Source organism: Ranitomeya imitator, chromosome 3 (genome assembly GCF_032444005.1).
Source record: "Ranitomeya imitator isolate aRanImi1 chromosome 3, aRanImi1.pri, whole genome shotgun sequence".
In the NCBI taxonomy this organism is placed as follows: Eukaryota; Metazoa; Chordata; class Amphibia; order Anura; family Dendrobatidae; genus Ranitomeya; species Ranitomeya imitator.
The window spans coordinates 261,538,059-261,556,409 of NC_091284.1; the positions used below are offsets into that span (position 1 = coordinate 261,538,059).

Here is an 18,351-nt window from a genome sequence, read left to right on the forward strand (position 1 = left end):
ACTACGTGCCTGGGCAATATACTATGTTGCTGTGCTATATACTACGTGGCTGGGCAATATACTACGTGGCTGGGCAATATACTACGTGGCTGGGCAATATACTACGTGGCTGGGCAATATACTACGTAGCTGGGCAATATACTACGTGGCTGGGCAATATACTACGTGGCTCTGCTGTATACTACGCGGCTGTGCAATATACTATGTGGCTGTGCAATATACTATGTGGCTGTGCAATATACTATGTGGCTGTGCAATATACTATGTGGCTGTGCAATATACTATGTGGCTGGGCAATATACTATGTGGCTGGGCAATATACTATGTGGCTGGGCAATATACTATGTGGCTGGGCAATATACTATGTGGCTGGGCAATATACTATGTGGCTGGGCAATATACTATGTGGCTGGGCAATATACTATGTGGCTGGGCAATATACTATGTGGCTGGGCAATATACTATGTGGCTGGGCAATATACTATGTGGCTGGGCAATATACTATGTGGCTGGGCAATATACTATGTGGCTGGGCAATATACTATGTGGCTGGGCAATATACTATGTGGCTGGGCAATATACTATGTGGCTGGGCAATATACTATGTGGCTGGGCAATATACTATGTGGCTGGGCAATATACTATGTGGCTGGGCAATATACTATGTGGCTGGGCAATATACTATGTGGCTGGGCAATATACTATGTGGCTGGGCAATATACTATGTGGCTGGGCAATATACTATGTGGCTGGGCAATATACTATGTGGCTGGGCAATATACTATGTGGCTGGGCAATATACTATGTGGCTGGGCAATATACTATGTGGCTGGGCAATATACTATGTGGCTGGGCAATATACTATGTGGCTGGGCAATATACTATGTGGCTGGGCAATATACTATGTGGCTGGGCAATATACTATGTGGCTGGGCAATATACTATGTGGCTGGGCAATATACTATGTGGCTGGGCAATATACTATGTGGCTGGGCAATATACTATGTGGCTGGGCAATATACTATGTGGCTGGGCAATATACTATGTGGCTGGGCAATATACTATGTGGCTGGGCAATATACTATGTGGCTGGGCAATATACTACGTGGCTGGGCAATATACTGGATGTAATGGACATGCATATTCTAGAATACCCGATGCATTCGAATCGGGCCACCATCTAGTAGATAGATATATATAGATAGATAGATAATATAGAGATATAGATAGAGATATAGACATACATACATACATATACATACATACATACATTCATTCATTCATTCATTCATTCATTCATTCATTCATTCATTCATTCATACATACATACGCGACCGTAAAAAAACTGACTGCCAAAAGTTTTACATATACTATTTAGTGATCAGAACATTGAGTGAATTATTGTTTACAATGCCATAACTTACTATTTTTGTCAAGACTTCCTGAGGGATCTTGCTCCATTCATCCTTATTGCTATGGGGACAGGCCCCAATTGTTAGCCCTAACTCATCCCAAAGGTGCTCTATAGGGTTTAAATGAGGTGATTGGCTTGATCATTGCAACAGGCGAAAAGCTTTCTCTATCTCTTCATTGGGGGACACAGGAACCATGGGGTGTATGCTGCTGCCACTAGGCGGCTGACACTATGCAAATAAAAAAGTTAGCTCCTCCTCTGCAGTGTACACCCCACCGACTGGAAGTAGGATATTCAGTTTTGCTTAGTGTCAGTAGGAGGTGGACACGGGTCTTTCATTAGACCCATATCTACCTCAGTGTGCGTCGTTCCTTTTCAGGTACCACGGAGGGATACAGGGTGAACAGTCACACCTGTACTCCCACAAAGAGACTGAGTACGGCGTGTACTGCCACCCCGTATCCTCATACGTCTAGTTGGCAGGACCCCAGCCCCTAACACAGAAGCGTGTTGAGGTGATTCGGACCCGGGCCTGCCTCCGTCTCCCACCCACTCGCCCACCAGAGCCTGTCTGTCTGAGGAGACGAGGACGTCCCACATCGTAGGATTTCGGACGTCTGATCCATGCTGGACGGGGAGGTATTTTTCTTTCTCCCCAGGGTCTGGCGAAGTGAGGAAGAAGATAAGAAGAAAGATCCTTTATTTCTTTCATACCTGTGGCCCCCCCTTAAGCCATCCGTTCTGAACCTTTATGGAAGTTTTTATCTTTGGGAGCCTTCCCTGCCTTTTCCGACGGTAGTGGGGGCACCGGGTGTCCCACCACGGCGTTTTCAAGCCTCCGCGCTCCCCCATGCTCTGGCGGTCACTTGCTGCAAATCTAGGTCCTGGCTTTTCTCGGGCCTAGTTACAGCACTGGCTCCGCCCCCCCGTCCTCTCAACATCCGGGCGGGCTTTTCTCCCGCCCAACTCTGCCTATACCCATTCATGTGCAGGGTGTCTAGCTCCGACCACTACTCCCAGCCTCCCCATTCGGCCTGGGATCACCGTCATCTTGCTGGAGAGCGCTCTCCTCCGGACCTGGCGGCTATATCCGCCCCCCACCCCCCCTACCTCTGAGAGCGGGTCCCTTCCCACCAGCGTGCGTCTTCACCGGCCGGGTTCCCCACCTCCATCTTCCTGCTGGGGCCCTGGACCTGTGCTCTGATGCCTGTCGCAGCTACAGCCTGGGAGCAGACTACATGACACTACACCTGCCGTCAGTAGCACTGCTTAGCAGTTTGGCACTCCTCTCTGCATCTCCTGTTCCCCTAACCTTCTGGCATTTTTTATAGGTATGCTTACCATGCCTAATCCGATAGGGGAGCGTTCTTGTCCTCCTTTGATTCAAGCCGGTCACTGGTGTAATTATATTCTATCGTGCAATCACTGGTGTTCTAGAGCTGCACAGTCACTAGTGTATCAGTACTCTAGAGCCATGCAGTCACTGGCGTAATACGTAATAGTACTCCAAAGCCGTGCAGTCGAAGGTGTATCAGTACTCTAGACCCGTGCAGTCACTGGCGTAATACGTAGTAGTACTCTATACCTGTGCAGTCACCGGCGTAATACGTAATATAACTCTGGAGCTGCGCAATCACTGGTGTAGTAGCACTTTAGAGCCGTACAGTCACTGGCATAGTAGTACTCTAGAGCCGTGCAGTCACTGGCGTAGTAAGTGCTCTAGAGCCGTGCAGTTTCCAGCAGGGGTATTATTATTATTATTATTATACATTTTTATAGCGCCATTTATTCCATGGCGCTTTACATGTGAATACGGGGCAAATATAGACAAATACATTAAACATGAGCAGATAACAAGGCACACGAGTACATAAGGAGGGAGGACCCTGCCCGCGAGGGCTCACAGTCTGCAGGGGGTGGGTGAGGATACACTAGGAGAGGGAAGAGCTGGCTGTACGGCTGTTCAGTAGGTTGAGGATCACTGCAGGCTGTAGGCTTGTCGGCTTGTAGGGTATAGAAATATGCCCTACGCTGCCGTCATCTGTGCCACTGTCCGCCCCTCACCCTTCACAGGGAGATGGACCATTATAAAACCTGCCATATGGCGTTCACTTCGCAGAAGGTTTCAGTTGCACATTTCTCCTCGGAGTTTTCCGTTTTGTCACACTGCTGTTGTGATTTCTGCTATTGCCGACCTGTGCTATGACTTTCAGCAGAGCGAGGCTCAGCTATTTCTCTACACACAGGGTTGCTAGAGCCCTGGCATATCAAACGTTTCCATATTTCAGGCACTCGCCCTCCATCTCCCTGCAGCCTCCTCCGGATGCAACTATTACACTGCTCTAAGCAGAGAGGGGAGCTGCTCCTACCCACTTCACGACTGCAGTGTTCAGACCTGACTTACAGCTAGTTAAGAGTCCGTATTTCCCAGCAATGTCTGCTGTGGCTCAGTGGATAAAGAATCTGACCACATATCGCAGGCGCAAAGGTTTGAACTCAGGTGCACAACAGAGAGTAGAGTTTAGTCTCCCTGTTGACAAGCCTACTGTTCTACCTTCAGGAGAACGAGCATGGCAGGACATACTTCAAGACAGACTCCGTGCTACGGCTTACTACACGGAAGCAACACAGAATCAACTCTCTCCTATATCCTTCTCCAGGGTTCTCTCCATGCTGATTTAGTCACAGGATACCGTGAGCCGATCGCAGCAGTACTCTTTCTGCCAATTTTTACCGTGTGTTTCATGGTCAATAACGTCTGGTCTATTAACAGCTAAACAAAAGATTTACCACGTACCACAAGGTGGATCTCAGTGCCACAGGGTGGACCTCAGTGGCAGCATAAGTGGCCAGCCCACTTTCAGGTAAGTCGGACACGCTGGTGTCAGGTACCGACTGGTTGCAGTTTTTCTTCACGTACTGAGCCTTAATTGCGTGTTGCTCTCTAGGGGCCTTTCCTCTCCATCTGGTTATTCGGGCCTACCACTAACTATAGGTCTATCTGCACTATCCAGTGCGTTACTCCTATCATATATGATTTACAGTATTATACGTTCTGGCTGTCTCTTACGGAGTCAGAGCCCATATAATACCTTGACTCATGTTGTTCACTGCACTATTCTAGAGGCCTTTGAACTACCTCAATACAGAGCTTCCTATTTATGTGTCAGTACTTACCTCTTCTTTCTTACAGACACTGAATAAAACCTCGAGCCGCTCCGGGATTTTATTTCCGACCGTGGCAGGAACAGGTTCTTCCACCTTGGATAGGAATTGGATCTTACTCTGTGGAAGCATCGTCCAGTGTAAAAGGCTGCTCCACGCCTGGATCCAATGATGGGGTTTTGGTGATAATACATTCCTTCAGCAGGATTCGTATCCTTTTCACTGTTATCCTCGTTTGTGTGGTGTCTTATACTTAGGTAAGTAGATCCACACACTACAATCCTCTCCCCGTTCCAGAGGGTCCGGGACGGATAGGGTCACTCATGTCGTCATAGGTAAGGATCTTCCCTTTGGCAGTCAAGTTTTTTTCTGGGGCCTATGTACCCCTTCCTAGGGCCAACTTCCCATGGAATTGACATACTCCAGGTTTTCCATGGACTCTCCTCCTTTGACTGCTCATATTCGATTGTGCCTATCAATGCCCATCTTGTCAATATTTTCCATAGTCCCTGTTAACCATCTTCATCCCTGTACGCTTAAGTTTAGCTTCCTGATGGATCTGAGTCTGCGGAGTCGTCTGGTATTCTCCGTTCTATCTACTTAGATGGGCAAGAGGTGGTCTCTACGAATGGTTTTCCCTTTCTGAGCCGTTTTGTTGATGTAGCAGGGCCTATATTGCTGGGTTGAGATACAGGGTTTCACCCGAGGTCCCCTTCAGTACGTCCTCAGCGTTTTGCTCTCTAGCAGGTCCTCAGTACCCTACTCTCAAGTCTTTCCTTGTCAGTTCAATTTAATGGTCTTTTCTGGGTTTTCTCTTGGAATCCTTAATCCAGCCGTCCCAAAGAGGGAAGCGTCTCGGTTTACTATATTCCCTCTCTCCTGACCTTACTGCGAACTGGACCTCTTCTCCGTCTCTGGACCCTCCGTTCGCACGACGGATGCGACGTGTGGCGATACATCGAAATGCGTCGCTAATGAAAGTCTATGGAGAAAAAACGTATCCTGTGGGCAACTTTGCAGGATGCGTTTTTACTCCAAAACGACGCATTGCGACGTATGTCAAAAAACGCTAGTGTGAAAGTAGCCTAATTTACTCTTGCAAAGAAATGCATGGTATCCGACCCCGCTGATGCCGCTGCAGGTGCTGCTTGGACATCCAGCAATATCGTGCCCATCCAAAGGACCATTTTGCTTAAGGCGTGGCAGAACTTATCCTCTAGGAAGTCGCTCACCAGCTTGCCTTTCGAGGTTTTCCGTCAGTTTGGCTACAACTTGAACCAATTATTAAGGAGGGACGAGTTCTCTTCTTCCTCAGACTAAATCTTGTTCTCCTGGGACCGCGTGTGCTTTCCTTTATTTTATGAAAGCCTTTATCCAGGTCCTCCTTTTCTTCAAGACATCGGACATTCCTGCATTTTTGCGAGGGGCGAGTCCATTTTCGTTTTATACCTTTTCAGGCTCTCAACCACTTCCAGAGTCTGTGGCAGCAGTTCTGTACATTCTGTGGATCACAGGTTCAGTGCTCTGCCCTTACCTTGCCGAGGTTCTTCATGACTCTGTCCATCATTCTTGATTCCCTTCCTTTCGTCCTGCTCAGACTCCTCCTTCGTAGCGTTCGCTCATCACGCTACCGGGTCAGGGCGAGGTGCATCTATCCAGCTAAGGCCTCCTTTTCAGTATACGGGCTCGGCGTAGAGAGGCCCTCCTGCCTCCAAATCAACGTATGCCCGCAAAATCCAGTCAGAAATGTTTAGATTTATCAGGTCAGAGCAGAGCTCCTCCTTCCAGGTTTAAGGCGCACTTTACCGAGGCAGTGGGTGCCTCCCGGCGGTGCACATATAGGGCCTCTGCCTTGCACCTCTACAGACCGATGTTCGATCCTCCACATGTTCGTGAAAATTCCATGCCTAGCTCCGGCATATGCCGGCTTAGGTAGGAAGACCTTGCAGGCGACGGTGGTGAGTTCCTCCGACCTAGATTGGAGTTGACTGCTGTTCTCGCCCCAGGGACTGCTTTGGGACGTCCCATGGTTTCCTGTATCCCCCAATGAAGCGATAGAGAAAACAAGATTTTTGGTTGCTTACCGTAAAATCTGTTTCTCAGAGCCTTCATTGGGGGACACAGCACCCTCCCAAGTTGAACAGCTCTGTTTATTGTGTTATATTGTTAACGTTTGAGTTTCTTTCTCTTTTACACGTTGCTTCTCCTACTGCTTTCTCACTAACTGAATATCCTACTTCCTCTCGGTGGGTGTACACTGCAGAGGAGGAGCTAACTTTTTTTATTTGCATAGTGTCAGCCTCCTAGTGGCAGCAGCATACACCCATGGTTTCCTGTGTCCCCCAATGAAGGCTCCAAGAAACAGATTTTACGTAAGGCTACTTTCACACTGGCGTTTTTTTTAATATGTCGCAATGCGTCGTTTAGGGGAAAAAAACGCATCCTGCAAAGTTGTTTGCAGGATGCGTTTTTGCCCCATAGAGTTACATTACCGACGCATTGCGACGTGTTGACACACATCGCAACCGTCTTGCGACGGTTGCGCTGTGTTGTGGCGTACCTCCGGGAGCAAAAAACGTTAAATGTAACGTTTTTTGCAGCCGACGGACCACTTTTTCCGACCGCGCATGCGCGGCCGGAACTCCGCCCCCACCTCCCCGCACCTCACAATGGGGCAGCGGATGCGCCGGAGAAATGCATCCGCTGCACCCGTTGTGCGGCACAACAAACGTTAGCGTCGGAATCTCGGCCCGACGCAATGCGACGGGCCGAAACCGACGCTAGTGTGAAAGTAGCCTAAGCAACCAAAAATCCTGTTTTGTTTGCTAACCATTTTTGACTAAATTGGATGTGTGCTTAGGATCATTGTCTTCCTGGAATTTCCAACCCCTGCCTACTTTGGTTTTACTATGTGGCAGCATTACGTTTTCCAGTATATCCTTGTACATGTTTAGCATTGCTTTTTCCATCAATTCTATGCAGAGGGTCAATGGCAGATGCAGAAAAGCAGCCCCAAGCCATGACATTGCCACCATTTGTACGTATTTGGTACCTTGCATCTTTGTTTTCCAATTGGGCAGTTCATATAGTGCTTTCCATCACTACCAAACAGATTGAACTTGGATTCATCGGACCACAACACCATAGACCAATCTGTCTCTTTCAATTGGCTGTGTTCTTTGTAAAACTAAGTCAGACCTTCCGGTTCTTTACAGAGATGTAATACTTTTTGACTGGAACTCCTGCCTTAGCCGTCGCACCACAGTTTAGCGACTCGCTTTGATCCCCATATTCTTCTTTCGTTTCATGCAAAATCTGTACAGCACATTTATGGACATCTGATACTGACTTTTTCTTAATAATGCAATCAACTTTGGAGGAAGTTTTTCATGGTCATCCACTTGTAGGTTTGTCAGCTGTTCCATAACCTTCTTTTTCTTTCTTTATTATGCGTGACACTTAACTCTGAGAACAGTTGAATTCCATAGCTACCTCTTTTAGGCTTTTGCCTGACTTCACTCTCCGAACAATTAGCTTCCTGACATCTGGTGACACATTTGGCTTTGTTTTTGCCATGTTTTAATCTAGAAACACACAAACAGAAAAAAAGACAACCCATGACCACCGAACAATTCAACTACCCATGACAAAATATGCAAAACATATGGCCCAACAAATGTTGAAAACTAACACAAAGGGATAACTGTCAAACACAATTTTCATCCTTATAGCTGACAACCATTTGCTTTCGGTTTACTAAAATCACCAGGAAAATGGCATCGCAACACGTAGAAGAAGAAGTTTGTTCACTACCATGTGTGTGTGTATATATGTTAGCACTGGAGATTTCAATTGAGGTGGTTATAAAAGCTTGCCAAATCTATGGGTGGGACAGGCTTAAATGGAGGTCTTTGGCCAATGGGTAAGCAGTGAAGGGATTCACAGAGGAAAAGCAGATTATCCAAGTGGCAGAATAGAAGGTAGTTTATCTACTATATAATTGTCTAAGGGTCACTTCCATCTTTCTGTCTCTCTGTCCTTCTGTCACGGATATTCATTGGTCGCGGCCTCTGTCTGTCATGGAAATCCAAGTCGCTGATTGGTCGTGGCTGTTTTGCCTCGACCAATCAGCGACGGGCACAGTCCGGAAGAAAATGGCTGCTCCTTACTCCCTGCAGTCTATGCCCGGCGCCCGCATACTCCCTTCAAGTCAGCACTCACACAGAGTTAATGCCGGCGGTAACGGACCACGTTATGCCGCAGGTAACGCACTCCGTAACCGCTGCTATTAACCCTGTGTGTCCCCAACCTTTTACTATTGATGCTGCCTAAGCAGCATCAATAGTAAAAAGATCTAATATTAAAAATAATCAAAAAACCTGCTATTTTCACCCTCCGTCGTACAACGATGCACTTGCGCCTGCCGCCATCGTCCATTCTCGGCCATGCATTGCGAAATTACCCAGAAGACTTAGCGGTCTCGCGAGACCGCTAAGTCATCTGGGTAATTTCGCAATGCATCCTGGGAACGGAAGATGGCGGCAGCCGCGCGCGCGTATCGCCGAAGCTTCACTGGATCCCATGGGGTGAGTATATAACGATTTATTATTTTAATTATTATTTTTTAACCGGGATATGGTGCCCGCACTGCTAAATACTGCGTGGGCTGTGTTAGACACCACGTGGCTGCTATATACTAGATAGGCAGTGTTATGTACTGCAGGGGTGTCAAACTGCATTCCTCGAGGGCTGCAAACAGGTCATGTTTTCAGGATTTCCTTAGCATTGCACAAGGTGCTGGAATCATTCTCTGCAGGTGATTAAATTATCACCTGTGCAATGCAAGGAAATCCTGAAAACATGACCTGTTTGCAGCCCTCGAGGAATGCAGTTTGACACCCCTGATGTACTGCGTGGGCTGTGCTGTATATTTTGTGACCACTGTTATATACTTCGTGGGCAGTGTTATATACTACGTGGCTGCTATATACTGAGTGGGCTGTGCTATATATTACGTGGCCAGTGTTATATACTGCGTGGCCTGTGTTATATACTACGTCGCCTGTGTTATATACTGCGTGGTTGCCATATACTGCCTGGGCTGTGCTATATATTACGTGGCCAGTGTTATATACTGCGTGGCCTGTGTTATATACTACGTCGCCTGTGTTATATACTGCGTGGCTGCTATGGGCTGCGTGGGCTGTGTTATATAGTACGTGGCTGTGTTATATACTGCGTGGTCACTGTTATATATTGCGTGGCCTGTATTAACGCATCGGGTATTCTACAGTATGTACAGTGGGGCAAAAAAGTATTTAGTCAGTCAGCAATAGTGCAAGTTCCACCACTTAAAAAGATGAGAGGTGTCTGTAATTTACATCATAGGTAGACCTCAACTATGGGAGACAAACTGAGAAAAAAAAATCCAGAAAATCACATTCTCTGTTTTTTTATCATTTTATTTGCATATTAATGTGGAAAATAAGTATTTGGTCAGAAACAAACAATCAAGATTTCTGGCTCTCACAGACCTGTAACTTCTTCAAGAGTCTCCTCTTTCCTCCACTCATTACCTGTAGTAATGGCACCTGTTTAAACTTATCAGTATAAAAAGACACCTGTGCACACCCTCAAACAGTCTGACTCCAAACTCCACTATGGTGAAGACCAAAGAGCTGTCAAAGGACACCAGAAACAAAATTGTAGCCCTGCACCAGGCTGGGAAGACTGAATCTGCAATAGCCAACCAGCTTGGAGTGAAGAAATCAACAGTGGGAGCAATAATTAGAAAATGGAAGACATACAAGACCACTGATAATCTCCCTCGATCTTTGGCTCCACGCAAAATCCCACCCCGTGGGGTCAGAATGATCACAAGAACGGTGAGCAAAAATCCCAGAACCACGCGGGGGGACCTAGTGAATCAACTGCAGAGAGCTGGGACCAATGTAACAAGGCCTACCATAAGTAACACACTACGCCACCATGGACTCAGATCCTGCAGTGCCAGGCGTGTCCCACTGCTTAAAGGGACTCTGTCACCTGAATTTGGCGGGACTGGTTTTGGGTCATATGGGTGGAGTTTTCGGGTGTTTGATTCACCCTTTCCTTACCCGCTGGCTGCAATATTGGATTGAAGTTCATTCTCTGTCCTCCATAGTACACACCTGCGCAAAGCAATCTTGCCTTGTGCAGGCATGTACTACGGAGGACAGAGAATAAACTTCAATCCAATATTGCAGCCAGCGGGTAAGGAAAGGGTGACTCAAACACCCAAAAACTCCGCCCATATGACCCAAAACCAGTCCCGCCAAATTCAGGTGACAGATTCCCTTTAAGCCAGTACATGTCCGGGCCTGTCTGAAGTTTGCTAGAGAGCATTTGGATGATCCAGAGGAGTTTTGGGAGAATGTCCTATGGTCTGATGAAACCAAACTGGAACTGTTTGGTAGAAACACAACTTGTCGTGTTTGGAGGAAAAAGAATACTGAGTTGCATCCATCAAACACCATACCTACTGTAAAGCATGGTGGTGGAAACATCATGCTTTGGGGCTCTTTCTCTGCAAAGGGGCCAGGACGACTGATCCGGGTACATGAAAGAATGAATGGGGCCATGTATCGTGAGATTTTGAGTGCAAACCTCCTTCCATCAGCAAGGGCATTGAAGATGAAACGTGGCTGGGTCTTTCAACATGACAATGATCCAAAGCACACTGCCAGGGCAACGAAGGAGTGGCTTCGTAAGAAGCATTTCAAGGTCCTGGAGTGGCCTAGCCAGTCTCCAGATCTCAACCCTATAGAAAACCTTTGGAGGGAGTTGAAAGTCCGTGTTGCCAAGCGAAAAGCCAAAAACATCACTGCTCTAGAGGAGATCTGCATGGAGGAATGGGCCAACATACCAACAACAGTGTGTGGCAACCTTGTGAAGACTTACAGAAAACGTTTGACCTCTGTCATTGCCAACAAAGGATATATTACAAAGTATTGAGATGAAATTTTGTTTTTGACCAAATACTTATTTTCCACCATAATATGCAAATAAAATGTTAAAAAAAACAGACAATGTGATTTTCTGGATTTTTTTTCTCAGTTTGTCTCCCATAGTTGAGGTCTACCTATGATGTAAATTACAGACGCCTCTCATCTTTTTAAGTGGTGGAACTTGCACTATTGCTGACTGACTAAATACTTTTTTGCCCCACTGTATGTATATAGCAGCCACATAGTATATAGCACAGGCCACGTAGTATTTGTCTGCTATATACTATATGGCTCCTATATACTACGTGGCCTGTGCTATATACTATGTGGCTGCTATATACATACATAAATACATATTCTAGAATACCTGATGCGTTCGAATCGGGCCATTAATGGGGACATTAAACTTGTTGCCACAAATAATTATGTTTCAGCAGTCTAAAAGGAAGATGAGGTTATCCTGCTATTTTGTTGAAAAAAAGACCAAGTTCAAGCAAGATTTTTGGGTAAAGCCCCCCAACCCATACACTTTTGATAGCCAAATGATGATCCCCTGACTCTCTCATGCACAGAAACACTTGACTGGCCAACCAAGCCTGTATTAAGCCTCTGACTGAGAGAGTGCTGCACAGACTCCTTTGGAAGTGGCTTACCTCTTCGAAAACAATAGGTTTGGCATTCGGATATCGGACATGCCAGGTTGTTCTCTCACCTGACATCGTCAGGAGGCCTCCATTCTTGAGACAGCCAGCCAAACTCCTCCATTCTTGACATCCAGCCAAACGTGTTGATATCGAAGCTTTTGGCCAACATTAGTCTACAATGTATATAAGGGCCATTAGAGGCGATAAGAGTTTGGATATCCCGTTTAAAAGACTGGACAGAATGTCAACCTGAGACTGAGGGATGTATGGTGCTAACTATAATTTATAGGTGACATGAGGCGGGAGATGAGAGAAATAATAAAGGTAATGGAATGTGTTTTCACCATGTGTTGAGTTTTAGAAAATGTAGGAAAAAAAGAGGGAAAAAAATGAATAGCTATGGTCAGCACATATAATATTTGAGCCATTTATAGAAACTGGGTAAGCCAAGAAGATAGATGATTGGAAGACATTTTGCTTACCTACTCATCTTTACTCTAGCAAAGCATACTTTATAGTAAACTTATATAACCTACAAGAGAAAATGAGCAAAACCCCTACTGTAAATAAGTGAAAAGCAAAAAGTGCATCTAAATAAGAGTTTTTAGTAATGCTGTTTTTGATCAAAAATAGCATAAAAGCCATCCCACCCCGACAAGGTAACTCTGATCGGGACGGTCCTAAGCTCAATTTTTGCGTTTTTTCTTTGTATTATTGCATTCTGTGCAAGCCGGGGTGTGGCCACCCTTTTCTGAGCTGGAGATGTATAAAGCTCCCCCAGGCTGGTGGTCTACTGATTGGGCCCAGTCCTGTTGTCTGCCCTTATTCACACTGAGGTCAACATTGACACATGGTAAGGTTTTTAACCCCTTTCTGTCATTAGACGTACTATTCCGTCCATGTGGGGTGGGCCCTACTTCCTAAGGACGGAATACTACGTCATGCCCTTTAATGCGACACAGTAAATTCATCTGAAATTTCTATGCACCTTCCTACTAAGTCATGCCCGTCATGCCCAAGGCAGTGGTAAGATCCATATAAAGTATTAGCTGCAGATTGGGGGCAGAAATAGGATATGTGCCATAATTTGTGACATTTTTGCTCCAGCATTCTTGTATAGTGTCTTGAAGTTCATTCCTAAATGTTTGGTTGGTGAGATATGAGGAGATTCAAGAGAGGGCCATGTCTTTGATGCCAAGCAATGAGACTGTCTTTAAAGGAAATAATTGGCATAGAAGGCAGGGAAAGGTTTAGAAGGAGGAGGAAGAACTTCCAACATAGGTTAAAAAGCAAACAAAGACAAACAGGAAATTATAATTCTAAAAAGTGAGTTTTTTTTAAACTACCATGCGATGTAATATGTTACTGTGACAACTTCTTGAGTTACGTTATTCACCCTTTGCTCCACAGCTCAGTGGCTCTTTGCAAAATTCTTCAGTATGGCATTAACATGGATGACAAGAGACTTCAAGATATCAAAGTGAAAGGAGATGAAATATTTGACATGCAAGAAGGTATCCGCACAAGATCCAAGACATCCCGAAGTAAGTTCAGTTTTTAACTGAAGAACTTAAATTTGATAGCATGAATTAGTAGTGCATGCCAGTACATCACACTTTGGAAATAATTAGGATTTGGGGGATAGGCACTTGTTTTTTTTCCCTTTGCCCATGCTCCATAGTCTCAATTTCAAAAATGAGTTGGTAGAATTATAGGGTATAAACCACAGAAAAGTTACCACCTATGGCAACAGATATGTAGTCCTGCTCACGAGACAAGTGTATTACGTTCATGCTAAGGACAGATTTACCCTACTGCAAACCATGTTGATCTGAGTATCAGTTCTGAGTCATTATGAGGAGCACGCGTTATTCATGCTCTGCAGTAGGCAGCGTTCACACAGGCACTGGGTTCTTGTGTTTAAAACAATGTGACGTTTATTTCCACAGGTTGCACAGCGCCGAAAGCATAACCATAAACACAAAATCCCTAGGCTTGTCCAGGTGCTAACTAAACAATACTGACCCTGGCTACTCATACATTACTGAGCTAGTCCCATTTCGGTAAAAAAAATAAAAAAAAACTCCTTGTCCATGGCAACCACTGATACTTGCTGTTTGAGGCACACTGACTGTGCAGACTCCTTTCAGAGAGATTCAGGTTTTGTCTCTTCCAGGGTCCAACACAACCCACTCTGCTCCGCTTTCCCAGCTGACTGAGAGCAAGGTGAACATGTCCTGGTTCTTGGACAAAGCTAGCCAGGTACATCTGATAAAGATCTGCATTGATAGGATTTAAGATACAAAATCTCTGATAAGAAACCATATTGTACAGGAATAGTCCTAAGGTTGTCTACCAGGACTAATGTGGGCTATAGCCCTATTGAGCTCCCAATTAGTATTAGAACATAGAAACATGGAGCATATATACCGAAAAAGATTAATGATTAAAAAGGTATATTTTTAAGGACTAGTTACCGTATATACTCGAGTATAAGCCGACCCGAGTATTAGCCGACCCCCCCTAATTTACCAACAAAAAACTGGGAAAACTTAATGACTCGAGTATAAGCCTAGGGTGGAAAATGCAGCAGTTACCGGTAAATGTCAAAAATAAAAATAGATACAAATAAAAGTAAAATTAATTGAGACATCAGTAGGTTAAGTGTTTTTGGATATCCATATTAAATCAGGAGCCCCATATAATGCTCCATACAGTTCATGATGGGCCCCATAAGATGCTCCATACAAAATACACCCCATATAAAGCTCCATATAGTTCATGATGGGCCCCATAAGATGCTCCATACAAAATACGCCCCATATAATGCTGCACAAATGCTGATTATAGCCCCATAAGATGCTCCATACGGATATTTGGCCCATATAATGCACAAATGCTGAGTATGGCCCCATAAGATGCTCCATATAAAAATGTGCCACATATAATGCTCCATACAGTTCATTATAGCCCCATAAGATGCTCCATATAACAATGTGCCACATATAATGCTCCATACAGTTCATTACAGCCCCATAAGCTGCTCCATATAACAATGTGCCACATATAATGCTCCATACAGTTCATTATTGCCCCATAAGATGCTCCGTATAACAATGTGCCACATATAATGCTCCATAAAGTACATTATGGCCCCATATATGCTCCATATTACTATGTGCCACATGTATTGCTGCTGCTGCAATAAGAAAAAAAACAAAAAAATTACATACTCACCTCTTGTTGCTGCTCCTCAGAGTCCCGTCTCTCCGCAGTGACTGTTCAGGCAGAGGGCGGCGTGCACACTAATACGTCATCGCGCCCTCTGACCTGAACAGTCAGTGCAAAGGACGCGGAAGACGGAGCGGCGGTGGAACGAGGGAAGGTGAATATGAAATACTCACCTGCTCAGTCCCTGGCAGCTTCTCCTGGACAGATGGTCTCCGGGCGCGGCAGCTTCTTTCTCTGTTCAGCGGTCACTGGTACCGCTCATTACAGGAATGAATATGCGGTTCCACCCCTATGGGAGTGGAGTCCATAGTCATTACTTTAGTGAGCGGTACCACCTGACCGCTGAACAAAGGAAGAAGCTGCAGGGACCGCGCCAGGAGCAGGTGAGTATGTGACCGTCGTCGCTCCCCCTCACCCGCTGACCATGACTCGAGTATAAGCCGAGAGGGGCACTTTCAGCCCATTTTTTGGGACTGAAAATCTTTGCTTATACTCGAGTATATACAGTAATTCATAATAATCATAATAAACAGTACAAAACCGATCTCAAAATAGTTTCATCAATAACAGAGCTGTTCAAATCCAGTCAAAAGGTGCACCAAAAATATGGTGTCAGCCCACATGCATGAATACGGGGAAGAAAACACAGAACCATAATCTTTAATCAAGTGTTTATGTATGTATGTGTGTACACCGGAGCTCCTGCAACCCTCAACCTACTGTCTCCTTCCCCATAATCCTGTAGAATGTAAGCCCGCAAGGGCAGGGTCCTCGCCCCTCTGTATCAGTCCGTCATTGTTAGTTTGTTTACTGTATGTGATATTTGTAACTTGTATGTAACCCCTTCTCATGTACAGCACCATGGAATCAATGGTGCTATATAAATAAATAAATAATAATAATAATATATATATATATATATATATATATATATATCTCTTTCTCTCTCTCTTTTTCTCTCTCTATCTATCTATCTATCTATCTATCTATCTATCTATCTATATACATATACATATATACACACATACACACACACACACACACACACACACACACACACACACACACACACGATTGTCTAAGGGTTACTTTCGTCTGTCTATCATGGGAAGTCGCTGATTGGTCGCCGCAAAACAGACACGACCAATCAGCGACGGGCACAGTCCGGAAGAAAATGGCCGCTCCATACTCCCCGCAGTCAGTGTCCCCGGCGCTCCGCTCCCCGCAGTCAGTGTCCCCGGCGCCTGCTCCATACTCCCCTCCGGTCACCGCTAACACAGGGTTAATACCAGCGGTAACGGACCGTGTTATGCTGCGGGTAACGCAGTTACCGCCGCTATTAACCCTGTGTGTCCCCAACTTTTTACTATTGATGCTGCCTATGCGGCATCAATAGTAAAAGAAAGTAATGTTAAAAATAGTAAAAAAAACAAAACACACCCTCCGTTGTCCGCTGAGGCGCTCGCGCCTGCCGCCATCTTCCTTTCCCAGCGATGTTTTGCGAAATTACCCAGAAGACCTAGCGGTCTCGCGACCGCTAAGTCATATGGGTAATTTCGCAAAGCATCCTGGGAACGCAAGATGGCGGCAGCCGCGTGCCCATCTGCACAGCGCCGTTATATCCCAGGAAGCAGAGAGACGGGACGCTGAGGAGCAGCGACGAGAATGGTGAGTATGTTAAACTACAAAGGGCCCTCGGATCGTTAGGTGAGTGTTTATTTTTTTAACCTGTGACATACGTGGCTCGGTAATATGGGTAATATACACTTGGCAATATACTACGTGGCTCTGTGCTGTATACTACGTGGCTGGACAATATACTACGTAACTGGGCAATATATTACGTGGCTGTGCTGTATACTACGTGGCTGGGCAATATACTACGTCGCTGGGCAATATACTACGTGGCTGGGCAATATACTACGTCGCTGTGCAATATACTACGTGGCTCTGTGCTGTATACTACGTGGCTGGGCAATATACTACGCGGCTGGGCAATATACTACGTGGACATGCATATTCTAGAATACTCGATGCGTTAGAATCGGGCCACCATCTAGTGTATGTATGTACAGTGCCTACAAGTAGTATTCAACCCCCTGCAGATTTAGCAGGTTTAATAAGATGCAAATAAGTTAGAGCCTTCAAACTTCAAACAAGAGCAGGATTTATTAACAGATGCAGAAATCTTACAAACCAAAAAGTTTTGTTGCTCAGTTAAATTTTTATAAATTTTAAACATAAAAGTGTGGGTCAATTATTATTCAACCCCTAGGTTTAATATTTTGTGGAATAACCTTTGTTTGCAATTACAGTTAATAATCATCTTTTATAAGACCTGATCAGGCCGGCACAGGTCTCTGGAGTTATCTTGGCCCACTCCTCCATGCAGATCTTCTCCAAGTTATCTAGGTTCTTTGGGTGTCTCATGTGGACTTTAATCTTGAGCTCCTTCCACAAATTTTCAATTGGGTTAAGGTCAGGAGACTGACTAGGCCACTGCAACACCTTGATTTTTTGCCTCTTGAACCAGGCCTTGGTTTTCTTGGCTGTGTGCTTTAGGTCGTTGTCTTGTTGGAAGATGAAATGACGACCCATCTTAAGATCCTTGATGGAGGAGCGGAGGTTCTTGGCCAAAATCTCCAGGTAGGCCGTGCTATCCATCTTCCCATGGATGCGGACCAGATGGCCAGGCCCCTTGGCTGAGAAACAGCCCCACAGCATGATGCTGCCACCACCATGCTTGACTGTAGGGATGGTATTCTTGGGGTCGTATGCAGTGCCATCCAGTCTCCAAACGTCACGTGTGTGGTTGGCACCAAAGATCTCGATCTTGGTCTCATCAGACCAGAGAACCTTGAACCAGTCAGTCTCAGAGTCCTCCAAGTGATCATGAGCAAACTGTAGACGA

The 18,351-nt window shown here is 45.4% G+C and overlaps 1 protein-coding gene across 1 annotated transcript in view; it reads left to right on the plus strand.

Moving 5' to 3' along the window:
- The window catches only part of IPO9 (importin 9), a 118,817-nt gene that overhangs the window by 76,512 nt on the left and 23,954 nt on the right, over positions 1-18,351 (plus strand). The window contains exon 20 of the mRNA XM_069756416.1: positions 13,620-13,753. Coding sequence (XP_069612517.1) covers positions 13,620-13,753 — 134 coding nt within the window. The remainder of the gene's footprint in view (positions 1-13,619; positions 13,754-18,351) is intronic.